The sequence below is a fragment of the Lethenteron reissneri genome, chromosome 23, assembly GCF_015708825.2.
Source record: "Lethenteron reissneri isolate LAM-NWPU_2019-01 chromosome 23, ASM1570882v1, whole genome shotgun sequence".
In the NCBI taxonomy this organism is placed as follows: domain Eukaryota; kingdom Metazoa; phylum Chordata; class Hyperoartia; order Petromyzontiformes; family Petromyzontidae; genus Lethenteron; species Lethenteron reissneri.
The window spans coordinates 1104674-1117411 of NC_083801.1; the positions used below are offsets into that span (position 1 = coordinate 1104674).

At 46.8% G+C, this 12738-nt stretch overlaps 1 protein-coding gene across 1 annotated transcript in view; it reads left to right on the top strand.

Annotated features, from left to right (window-relative positions):
- The first annotated feature begins 5678 nt into the window (after positions 1-5678).
- The window catches only part of TRPM2 (transient receptor potential cation channel subfamily M member 2), a 54231-nt gene continuing 47171 nt past the window's right edge, over positions 5679-12738 (top strand). Inside the window, exons 1-3 of the mRNA XM_061556831.1 lie at positions 5679-5958; positions 9800-10016; positions 12577-12653. Of these exons, the coding sequence (XP_061412815.1) occupies positions 9834-10016; positions 12577-12653 (260 nt within the window). The 5' untranslated portion in view covers positions 5679-5958; positions 9800-9833. The remainder of the gene's footprint in view (positions 5959-9799; positions 10017-12576; positions 12654-12738) is intronic.

Sequence of the window (12738 nt, forward strand, 5' to 3'; positions counted from 1 at the left end):
ATGTTGCACCTGGGTCAGCCACCACCAGCACGGAGTTTTCAGCAGCAGGAATTTGCTCAAACATCACTTGATGCTAAAATAAATATACATTAGGCCCTGTTCATCCATAACATCATCATTGGTAAATCTCCGCTATCCTCTTAATAACGTATTGATAGTTACATTTTAATGTACACATTTTAGTGAGGGACTGTATTTTTGTGGTCTGGGGCTGTTTTTGATGTTTTACTGCCTTTCCCAAGCCTAGGAATTGATTTACTCATGCAATTTGAACGTATGCTGTATTTATTTAAGGGGTGCCATGGTGGTGTGATGTTGGTCGTGGTGCCTGCATATTTGGAGTTTGCATGTTCTCCCCGTGGTAGCGTGGATATAAATACATTTAGATAAGATTATTTTGCTATACATTTCCACAGGACAAGCCACTAAGTTGAGATATAATTTGTGGCCGGGACGCTTCTGAAAAACAAGTTAATATCTCAGTGTGCTTTAACTGGCAAGATGAAACATATTTCGATTTAAAGCTTTCGTGACTGCAGGGATTCATCTTCTTGGTTCTTTCGGTAAAGTAGAAGGGAAGTAATAAAATAATAAAAAAACAATAAAACAATTCTCACGACGTTTCGGCCACAACGCAAGCAGCCGTCCTCAGGTGAAACCAGGTCTGTCGAGGCGACAGCGTCTGAATGAAACAGCACACGTGCTTGGAGCATATATATAAGCTGGATTGGAAGGGGGGAAAAGGGCGCCTTGACAAAAGAATATGCATATCAAGAGGCATTTAGCATATTTATGGGAAATGCAGGTATGTGCATAGTACTACTCATGCCCGTGCATTATGCAGGATTAGCAGCATCAAAGGGAGGGGGTAGGGGTATCATTAATAAAGGGAAGGAGTGTTAATAGTATGTAGCTGCAGTAACTAAAACCACGTAAACAACTAAAGTATAAACTACATAGTATCATCAGTATACTAAATATACTCTACAATAAGCTGAGTTACTAACAGTAAGTAATACATTACAATTCTACGTCGTAAAACATATAATATGCTTCCATCTAAACTTTATTCTCTTACATCACACGAGTCTACACCGTACTATATACTGCCATAGACAAACCCAACATTAAATTATATACTGTATTGCTATAAACCACCTTATACATTGTAATATTGCACTATGTGTTATTCTACCCACCCTAATGTATATCACACTGCTGTATATTCACTATACAATTACGATACTATATATTACTTTGTACATTGTATTAAGCATATACATGTTATACTATTTGTTATTATACACTGTACCATTGACCGTCGTGTGAAAGATACTAAGAGGAAGCAACGAAATATGTCAATGGGTGAGTAGTGGTGGGAAACTTGCAGCGGAGGGAAACTTGCAGCGGAGAAAAGAATCCATTCCCTGCAGAGAATACAATGCCAGTGAATGGAACGCGGTCTGAAAGTCACCGTAAACGTGAACACAATCAGTTAAGATCCGAAATGGTTTATTACGTCCTTCCAATGATTGCTAAGCCAGAATCCATCTTTTCGGTTGAAATTGTCTCTGTGTTTGTATATGTGGATCGCCTCATGAACGAATCTCTCATGGTAACCAGATGGCTTTCCTCTGTGGTAGCAGTTACATTGGAGTTGTTTACGTGGTGGTTTTAGTTACTGCAGCTACATACTATTAACACTCCTTCCCTTTAACAGGACCCTGCGGGGTTGCCTGGTAGGAACGAACAATTGAATGGCTATAATAAAATGAAATGGCAAAAAATGGCCGCCAATAAGTGGATGCCCCGTGGCCCCGCCCTCCACCCGCGTAACCCCGCCCCGCCGCCCCATGTCGTTGTCCCCGCCCCCAGCTCTTTGCCCCACCCCTTACCGCTGTAACCCCGCCCCAACCCCGCGTAGCCCCGCCCTCCACCTCGTGCCCACGCCCCCTGCCGCCGTTGCCCCGCCCCCTGCTGCTGTAGCCCCGCCCAATACACCCCTAGCGGGGGAGAGATTCCCAGGCCTGGCTCTAGGCTGGAGAGCCGCCGACAAGGGGGGGGGGGGGGGGGGGGGGTAGGGAGTTTTTAATGTAAAAGCTTTCAATTTAAATGTTTCTATTAAAAAACATCAGGGAATGTAACATTGTTAAACATTAACTCCCTTTCACACACGCGGGGGAACTATACGAAGGGAGAGTTTGAGGCCTAGTTCTAGGCTTTAGGCCTAGCTGTAGGCTTTAGGCCGCCGTGAGTTAATTGTTAATTTAAATGTTTTAATTATTTATGTAAAAGCTTTAAATGTAAATGTTTCTATTTTAAAACATCAGGGAATGTAACATTGTTAAACATTAACTCCCTTTCACACACGCGGGGGTACGATACGAAGGGAGAGTTTGAGGCCTACGTCTAGGCTCTAGGCCGAGCTGTAGGCTTTAGGCCGCCGTGAGTTAATTTTTAATTTAACTGTTTTTATTATTTATGTAAAAGCTTTAAATTTAAATGTTTCTATTTAAAAGCATCAGGGAATGTAACATTGTTAAACATTAACTCCCTTGCACACACGCGGGGGAACGATACGAAGGGAGAGTTTGAGGCGTTGTTCGAGGCTTTAGGCCTAGCTGTAGGCTTTAGGCTGCTGTGAGTTAAATTTTAATTCACAAGTTTTAATTAAAAGCTATCTCAGGGAATTATAAGGGAATGTTACACTTGTTTAGCCAGGAAAGCGTCACTGAGTCTAAAGGTGTTTGTAGGGCCATGCCAAGTGTTTGCAGTAGGGGGCGATGTTGCTACACGGACGGACGGACGGACAAACGGACAGACGATATAATCTATTGTAGGCTGGTCCACTTCGTTCCTACCAGTATTAATGCTACCCCTATCCCCTCCCTTTGATGCTGCTAATCCTGCATAATGCACGGGCATAAGTAGTACTATTCACATACCTGCATTTCCCATAACCCTTCCATTTGATGCTGCTAATCCTGCATAATGCACGGGCATGAGTAGTACTAATCACATACCTGCATTTCCCATAAATATGCTAAATACCTTTTGAAATGCATATTCTTTTGTCAAGGCGCCCTTTTCCCCCCTTCCAACGCAGCTTATATATATATATACTCTAAGCACGTGTGCTGTTTCATTCAGACGCTGTCGCCATGACAGACCTGGTTTTCACCTGAGGAAGGCTGCTTGCGTTGTGGCCGAAACGTCGTGAGAATTATTTTATTGTATTTGTTGTAACGTTCTGACTTGTCCCTACTGGACATTGTGAACATTTGCTTTATCATTCATCGGAATCCTCCAGTATAAATATTCTGCTTCTGAAACGTTTTTGCTCTCTCCCTTCACCGACCCACACTGACTAGTGTAGTGAAGTATGGTTAATAGCCCCCACGAACGAAAGACGTGGAGAGGCTCTCATTCAGCACCTCTGGGTTCTCAGGCACCATTAGTGACACCAGTACGGCACCCATTTGGGTTCATATAGCGTCCACACGCACTTGCGTGTCAAGACACTCCACAAAAGCCGTGCAAAATTACTTCTCTGGTGAAAAGAAACAGGGTCTCCAGCAGTAGCTGTCTGGGCAGTCCCTGGCAGGGCCTGGGAAAATTAACACAAAGCACTGCCAACAGCATAGCATGGCATAAATCCCAAACGTGATTTGCACGTCAATATAACGTCACCATTCTTTACAAATATTACGTGCTTGAATTTGGTTGTATGGAGTGTGAGGCATTCTCTTTGGTTCTTTCGGTAAAGTCACGTAGGTATAAAATAAATCAAAATAAATTAAATCACGACGTTTCGGGCGCAACGTCCGTCATCAGGTGGGACAACCACAGCAAGAAACAATTGCTGAAGTGGGCAAAAGGGCTACTGTAACACGAGGCTATATAGGTAAGAGAGGGGCGGGGAGGAGCCAGAGAGGAGAGGCAGAGAGAGAGGTGTGGGGTAGGGGAAGTGGAGGGGCTGCTCGTGTCAAGAAAGAAGATGCCTCAAGAAGACGCCTCGTGAAGAAGAGTCAAGCCTCAAGTCACCCTGACCAGCCAGCAGCCCTTCTGGCTTGGTCACGCTAGTAGTATCCAAGAGTGTTGCATTTGTGTTAATAATAAATAGTATTGCCTCCCAAGAAGTTGTGAGTGCGCCTAATTCGAGCCTATTACACATACAATGAAACAAGAAAATGTAAAAAACAGAGGAATGGAATACAATACACTATTCGACATTATTGTAAAAAATAAATAAAAAGTCCATCCTCTGTGTTAGTGAATTTGTAAAATATTTTAGGCAGGATATTCGTTTTCAAATTTAGATTTTTTTTCTGGGGGGGGGACCCCAGACCCCCTGGAAGATTTGGTCCCCCCCCAATGTTGACTCCATGGCTACGGCCTTGGCCTACGGTGCCAATAATGGGTCTACGGTACCAAGCATGGACCCACGGCACCAATAATGGTCTCACGCTCCAATCATGGGCCTATGGCGCCAATCATGGGCCCAGGTGAAGAACAATCTTGATTTTCAGCTGCTTGGTAACTAACTGATCAAGAACACAAAGGATATTTTATGCACTGAAAACAGCACCAACCCGTGTTTTTACACATTTGATTCAAATGTTGACCTTGAAGTCCAATAGAAAGAAATGTCCTTGCAGTAGTTCAGCAAACAGTACTATGTTAGGCAGTCACGAGGTAGTGCGCTCGCTAGCTTGTGTGCAAAGGTTTCACCGTTTGAATCCGTTGGCCACTGATTAATTCTGCGGGTGTATTAAGCACAAACAATCTGCGCCCGTATACTTCACATTAGAGGTTAAGGATCCCGTAACGGCATTCGCAAGAGTAGGCCATTGCGTGGTGGAGTCACGGTTCAAAATTTTCCAATTTTGAAAAAAAATACCCACTTATTACTCAAAGGAATCTATTCCAAAATAATCGACCCCCCCTCCCACTGTGAAAACTTGACAGAACCCACATGTAAAAGAGTCATGAGTGATGCTTTCCACTGAGGGTCCCCTAGGCTAGACATCTGTGAAAATACTGTACATCTGTAAACAAAAAGAGCTTCATAGCTCATCGAATTTTTTCAGGATAAATAAAGATTCTGATTCTGGAATGGTTCATATGTGATAACAAGGTTCTGGTAGATGCTGAGGCATTTAAGCAAGTGCCCTTTCCTTTAAAATGCTCGTCCTTAAGTTGGCGTGAAACAACATTCACACTAAAAGCATAATAAAACATTTAGTCACGACTGTTGAAACTTTGTCTGATTTTTTAAATGGAATTTCCGGCCAGTCCATTCGGTGCTAAACTGGTGCGCGATGATGCCAATGCAGATGAATGGCGGGCAGCCCGAGTGTGTGTGGGGCGTGTTGCACATTGCGCCTGCCAGGCCATATTTACACGGCAGCCACCCTGCCTGCCTGGCTGCGTGGGTGGCCTCACAATGGGGTTTGTTTCCTTTCTGTGGTGTCCAGTGATATTGCCAGGCAACCGTCATATTTCTGTATAGTCTGTAGTAAATGGTTTTGCTTTGAGCCATTCAAGCCTTTCGAGCAGCAGATATATAAGATCTCCGTTTACAAAAAACGACAGTATATAATAAATGGTTCTTTACACATTTTTGTGAATTTATTTTGTTGTTATTGTTCACCAAGGCCTGATAGTTTTGCAGTAGAATGCACCTTCATTCTTATGTAACACAGCATTAGACGACAGTGCTTTAGTGTTGGGCGCTATTGTCCCTTGCGGCGCTTGCAAACATACACCATGTTTGGCCAAGGTGCTGGGCTCTGAGTGGGTAATAAGAGGTGAAAGGTGATGATGAAATGCGACCACGCCTCGTACCTGCCGAACACCTGCGTCTGTTCCTGACAGTTCTGAATACGCGTCCGTTATAACCACACGTGCGGGCTGGACACCTTCTAACCTATATATTACATTGTACATTCAGAGCAGGTAAGGACACATCCTCTTACTGCATAAGGATTTAATGAATGTGTGAAGTGCTAATATTTGAAGTGTGCGGCTGCCGTATTAATGTCAATGCTGTATAATGACTGCGGCAAATGGACGGTTAGAAAGCGCTCTTAAAAGGATATCTGGTGGTAAGTGCAGCTACTACTACTGCAGTGCCCTCATGCCATGTTGGTCATGGGGTTTAATTGACCAGTCTTCCCTGCGGTGGTGAGCGTGGGGTGGTGAAGGTGGGGGGGCGACAACCGGTTCGGACATCACTCGCCACCGATGTGAGCCGTGTGATCGGTGGCCACTTTTAGTGTACGTTATTAATGAAGTATTTTTGTAATGTTATACAATACTGTAATTTGAACCATTGCACATTTGCCTTAGTTACCATTGTGCACTGCTCATACCTTCTTGCCACTTACCTTTATCGCATTTCCCAAAGCGTACACATGTTTTTGAATGATTAGGAATATACACAGGTAGTCGTCGACTTATGAACACCCGTCTTACGAACATCCGTACTTACGAGCCAGCTTCCATGAAATATTAAAACAAATTAACATTGACTTAAAACGCGAACTCGCAATTGCAAACTGAACCGTGAAACTTAATTTGTTCAGAGGAGCGGTCCTCCACGAGAGACGCAATGAGCCGGCCTCTCCGTGTGAGTGAATGTTTGCGCATGTGTGTGTGTGAAAGTTTGAGTGGGCGCTACGAAAGCGGCTACCTGACTTCGATGCTTGCTCACGACCAACACCAAGTACCTGGTGTGGTGTGTAAACATCTCCACTGGGGGAGACAAAGGCGGCCGGGCGTGGTGTTGGCCACCCCCTCGTGTGCCGTGCCGGCCTTAAGTGCTACTCGTTAACAACACTTCCTCATCCAGTGTGTAAAGGCTACACGGGGGGGGGGGGGGTCTTTGTCTTTGCGTGCGCGCACGTGTGTGTGTCGGGGAGTGGTAGTGCAATGGTTAGCGTGCTGTGCTACCAACCTGGAAGCCAAAGTTCAATTCCCGCTCACGATCGACACCTGTGACGATTATCTGAATTGACTCAGCCTCAAATGAGTACCTGGTGCGGTGTGTAAACATCGCCACTGGGGGAGACAAAGGCGGCCGGGCGTGGCACTGGCACGCTCACCCTCTCTCGTGTGCCACAGTGCCGGCCTTCACCAGCGCTGCTCGCTAACAGCCCTTGCACCAACAGTCTGTTAAGGCTACACGGGGTCGGGGGGTCATTGTCGTTAGGGTGTGTGTGTATCTCTGTGTGTGCGCACGTGCTCCCGTGTGTGTGTATCTGTGTGTGCGCACGTGCTCCCGTGTGTGTGTGTCTGTGTGTTCGCACGTGCTCCCGTGTGTGTGTGTATCTGTGTGCTCGCACGTGCTCCCGTGTGTGTGTGTGTGCTCGCACGTGCTCCCGTGTGTGTGTCTGTGTGCTCGCACGTGCTCCTGTGTGTCTGTGTGCTCGCACGTGCTCCCGTGTGTGTGTCTGTGTGCTCGCACATGCTCCCGTCTGTGTATGTGTGTGCTCGCACGTGCTCCCGTGTGTCTGTGTGCTCGCACGTGCTCCTGTGTGTGTGCACATGCTCCCGTGTGTGTGTCTGTGTGTGCGCACGTGCTCCCGTGTGTGTGTGTTCGCACGTGCTCCCGTGTGTGTGTGTTCGCACGTGCTCCCGTACGTGTCTGTGTGCTCGCACATCTTATCTTAAAACTCGCCTTTTGCCTATCCAAGGACGGGTGTATTGCAGTAAATCTGAAACTTGCTAACAGCCCTTGCACCAACAGTCTGTTAAGGCTACACGGGGTCGGGGGGTCATTGTCGTTAGGGTGTGTGTGTATCTCTGTGTGTGCGCACGTGCTCCCGTGTGTGTGTATCTGTGTGTTCGCACGTGCTCCCGTGTGTGTGTGTGTGCTCGCACGTGCTCCCGTGTGTGTGTCTGTGTGTTCGCACGTGCTCCCGTCTGTGTGTCTGTGTGTTCGCACGTGCTCCCGTGTGTGTGTGTGTGCTCGCACGTGCTCCCGTGTGTGTGTGTGCTCGCACGTGCTCCCGTGTGTGTGTGTGCTCGCACGTGCTCCCGTCTGTGTGTGTCTGTGTGTGCTCGCACGTGCTCCCGTGTGTGTGTGTGTGCTCGCACGTGCTCCCGTGTGTGTCTGTGTGCTCGCACGTGCTCCCGTCTGTGTGTGTCTGTGTGTGCTCGCACGTGCTCCCGTGTGTGTGTGTGTGCTCGCACGTGCTCCCGTGTGTGTCTGTGTGCTCGCACGTGCTCCCGTCTGTGTGTGTCTGTGTGTGCTCGCACGTGCTCCCGTGTGTGTGTGTGTGCTCGCACGTGCTCCCGTGTGTGTGTCTGTGTGCTCGCACGTGCTCCCGTGTGTCTGTGTGCTCGCACGTGCTCCCGTGTGTGTGTCTGTGTGCTCGCACATGCTCCCGTCTGTGTATGTGTGTGCTCGCACGTGCTCCCGTGTGTCTGTGTGCTCGCACGTGCTCCCGTGTGTGTGCACATGCTCCCGTGTGTGTGTCTGTGTGTGCGCACGTGCTCCCGTGTGTGTGTGTTCGCACGTGCTCCCGTGTGTGTGTTCGCACGTGCTCCCGTACGTGTCTGTGTGCTCGCACATCTTATCTTAAAACTCGCCTTTTGCCTATCCAAGGACGGGTGTATTGCAGTAAATCTGAAACTTGCAAGCGAAAAGCAGACCGCGACGTGATATTCATTGCATTAATGCCTGTGCCATTTGTAATATACATTTTATACAGTATTACATGCAAATGTACCATATTTATTCTTATGTGTTTAACAATGCTCCCCTTTTTGTTACAGATTTCATAACACTGACCGTATGAGCATTTAAAGACAGTGAATTATTATGTTCTGACTTACGAACCGTTCGACTTACCAATGGGTCTCAGGAACGAATTAGGTTCTTAACCCGAGGACTGCCTGCTGAGTTACTTATGCTGTGCGATGCTTTTATAAATACAATCTCTCCATCAGTGAGGGCATCTGGATCAACATTGGTATCGCAAACCCCACGCTTCACATTGAAAATAGCAAAGATAACTTGAATCCCAATTCGATGCAATTCGTATCTCCTGGTGGGTGATACTCGAAAGCAATTTTCTTGGAGCTGCTTTATATCTTTCGCATGATTGCTATAAACCTCAGAATGACTTTGAAAGAAAGGTGTTTATATAGAATGTTTTTTGTTCACTTCGTTAGACACTTAATGGGCCACTACAATTTAAAGTAATACACGATGCAAAGTCCACCATGCACATTATCTTATCTTATTTACCGAGATACACACATTGGCTGTGTCCTAGGCTGTCTAATACTGAAACTTCGTAAGGATGAAAATTACTTTTCAGTTACTTTTATTAAGACCGATCTTGTGTATTTAGTTTGCATCATCCTCTAAGAACTTGTAGCCGTACAGTAGGTGTGAGACAGTTACTTGCACAATTTATAATAATTCTTGAATTTTTTTTTGGTATTCTTGCGTGTGGTACTGGTTCATGGTGGTGGAGCATTTGAAAACTTAAGGTACATTACACGTAAGTAAAACAAGTTAATGTAAAAAAACCTGCGTTACTGTATAATTCAAAGACGCACATAAATATTGTATTTACCGTGTTTATGTTTGTACTTAGAATTAGGACAATAAGCAAACTATTTGAACGATGCTATGAAGTACTGTGTGCAGTTTTGGAATAGATTTAAAGGTATTGTATCTTGAGCAGATTTGCCAGATAGCACTGAGATGTTATGGCATAGTATTAGCACAACGACATCAACAGGTGAGAGCCATCTGATTTGCTTACGTTTTGAATGGTTTCAGATGCACAGCACAAACAGACTTTTAGGAGTCTGTGATGTCAAAGCTAAAGGACTCCAGCCGGGTGGCGCCTTCACTGGAGGTGAGCAGGGCATCCACTCCGCTGCCGGGCATTGGAGGAGCAAGCCACACGGAGCACGCTGATGGGGGCCTCAAAAAGACAACCAGCTTCACAGGGAAGAGGAGCCGAATCACCAACGCCACCCTGCCCGAGGAGAAGGTACACACACAGTATGGCCCCCCGAGGCACCACTTCAAGTAAAAACTCCTCTCGTGACCTTGAGGTGGGCAAAAGCGACATTTGGTGGTGCAGGGCCTCATGCCAGCACCCCCTTATGTGTGTATGGACACATTGTCAACATTTATACTACGATAGGTGCTAATTTAGTCCATCCATGTGTAATAAGTGGCTCCGATACGGCAGAACTTTATTTAATATTTATTAAAGGTTCTTGCACAGTCACGACTCCTCTCGTTCCCGCGGATGCCGTTGTTGCTCTCCGGCGTGACTGCGCTTGCCCCGCGCCACGTGGCGCTCACCCCGCTCTCAACCGCACCACTGACTGGCAGCGCGCTGGGGAGCGGCCGAGCGGCTGGAGGTCGAGCCGCCACGTGGCTGGTGGAGATGGTGGGGCAGCAGCTCCTCTTCGATCTTCAACCACTACCCCGCTTATATTCGCTCTTGCGAGGCTAAGCCCCGCCTCTGGCCACGCCCCTCTAGGAACCTTCGAGAACGTTCCAGAGGCTTCCATGCTAGCTCCGCCCATAACCTTCCCTCCAAGATAGAACCCTACTACTGATAAGGCGTGGACTGTATGACAGTATTTAAAGTGTAACCCCTCAATTATGCAGGAGATGGCGCTCGCTTATTACACATCTGTAGTGGAGTAACGCGCACGGGGTCTTGCAAACAGTGTGCACGCATGTGTGAGCTGCGGACAGTGAGGTCACATCAGGGCGAATAGGTGCTGTGAGAGAAAACAACGAGAGACGACCAATTAAGGTGCATAGCGGTGATTGGCTGGCTGCAAATGCAGGCGCGGAACAGGCGCCAGGTTGGCGAGAGATTGAGGCGATAGCACGGGCGAGAGGCGACGGGAGGACGCCTGCTTAATTATGGCATTTAATGAGGAGCACTATAAATAGGGAACGTGTGAGGCAGAGGAGTTTAGTTGGTTGGAGTGAAGACAAGAGTGAACACAAGAGAAGTCCGGGGCCCCACTCTCCACACCTCGTCCTCTCCAGCGGTGATGGCTGATCCCCCACTGGAGGCAAGGGCGAGGTTGGAGAAGCGAGGGTAGACAGGCTAGCAGTAGAGAAGCTAGCGGAATCCTAAGTGTGAGTGCGCGAAGGCTAGCAGTAGCGAAGCTAGCAGAGTGTATAGCGAGAGGCTAGCAGCAGAGAGGGTAGCAGTGGATAAGCTAGCAGAATATATAGTTAGAGGCTAGCAGTGAAGATGCTAGCAGAGTGTATAGTGAGAAGCTAGTAGTGGAGAAGCTAGCAGAGTGAATAGTAATAAGCTAGCAGTGGAGAGGCTAGCAGAGTGTACGGTGAGAAGCTACAAAAGTGTGTAGTGATAGGCTAGCAGCGGAGAGGCGAGCAGAATGAGAGAGAGTGGAGCGAGTGGAGCGTGACTGACAGGCTAGCAGCGGAGAGGCGAGCAGAGCAAGAGAGCAGGATAGCAGCGGAGAGGCTAGGAGAGAGAGAGAGAGAACAGGCTAGCAGTGGAGAGGCTAGGAGAGAGAGAGAGAGAGAGCAGGCGAGCAGAGCAAGCGGAAGAGTTGCGACGGAGATGGGTGGTGTTGAACGCGAGGAGTTCTGTTCGAATAAAGTGACAGAGGAGAAAAATAAGTTGTCCGCGTGAAATAACACCACTACACACGCATCAAAAATAGCAATTACAAGTGTTTCAAGACCCCCTATGGACTGACATCTGCCGACGTCTCTCTTCCCATCTTGCTCAGCTCTCCGCAACGCACCACCCACATGGCTGCCTCCATTCTCCTGTTCGAGTCCACTTCTCCTTAGCCTACAACTGACAATTGTGTTGAATACTTAATTCGGAATGTTTTTTTATATGAAATACTTTCAAGAGAAGATCTGAAAGGATATATAATCGTAACTGCTTTTATCAGGTACATTTTTAGATGTTAGTGGTAAATTCTTGGTTGATTGCTTTACACCTTCATTCGTCCATGAAAAAAGTATTGCATAAAAATATTGAGTCAAATTACTTAAATAAAACTAAAACAACTTCAAACACAAGTTTTAGATATGTTTTTAATATAAGAACCGTATTATTTCATTGGCTCATTGTAAACATGCAGATTTCAATATTATTCGTACTCTACAACAAAGGGATGACATGAGACACATCTCAGCAGATAACGTGACCAACAGTCACACTACTGCTGTCAGCTGCATGGGTTAAGTTTCAGGAAAAGTCGGCCCATGCTTGCCAAGTTTTAAAACGACCGGCACATTACTGAATTTGAAAGATCATGTTGCAACATCACCTCCCTGCTGGCAGACGATAGCCATTTGCAGGCTGGTGCTGCATCCAACTTGTGCTGTATAGGGATGGTTGCCACTGGGTGGTCTCCTGAGTCAGACTGACACAGGGCATTTGAATGGTACTGTGAGATGCTTAGACATTGCAAGCAAGTGCCACTATAAATGCAATTTTTTGTGTGAAATATTCATGCTCAGGAGTGCAGTGCCGCATCTCCAGACTTCACGGACATTCCTCAATGCTGTTGCGAACATGTGTCTTGTCACAGGAAGCAGTTAGAGCCTGGATAAGCCAGAATATCAAAATGAAGGTGTGCTGCTGGTACATGGAGTCTTCAACAGCTGGGTGAGGGCACACTTTTCTGAATGTGTACATTTGTGTTCGTAAAATGTGGATGGAGTCTGGAATGTCGAGTACTCTATCCATTTAC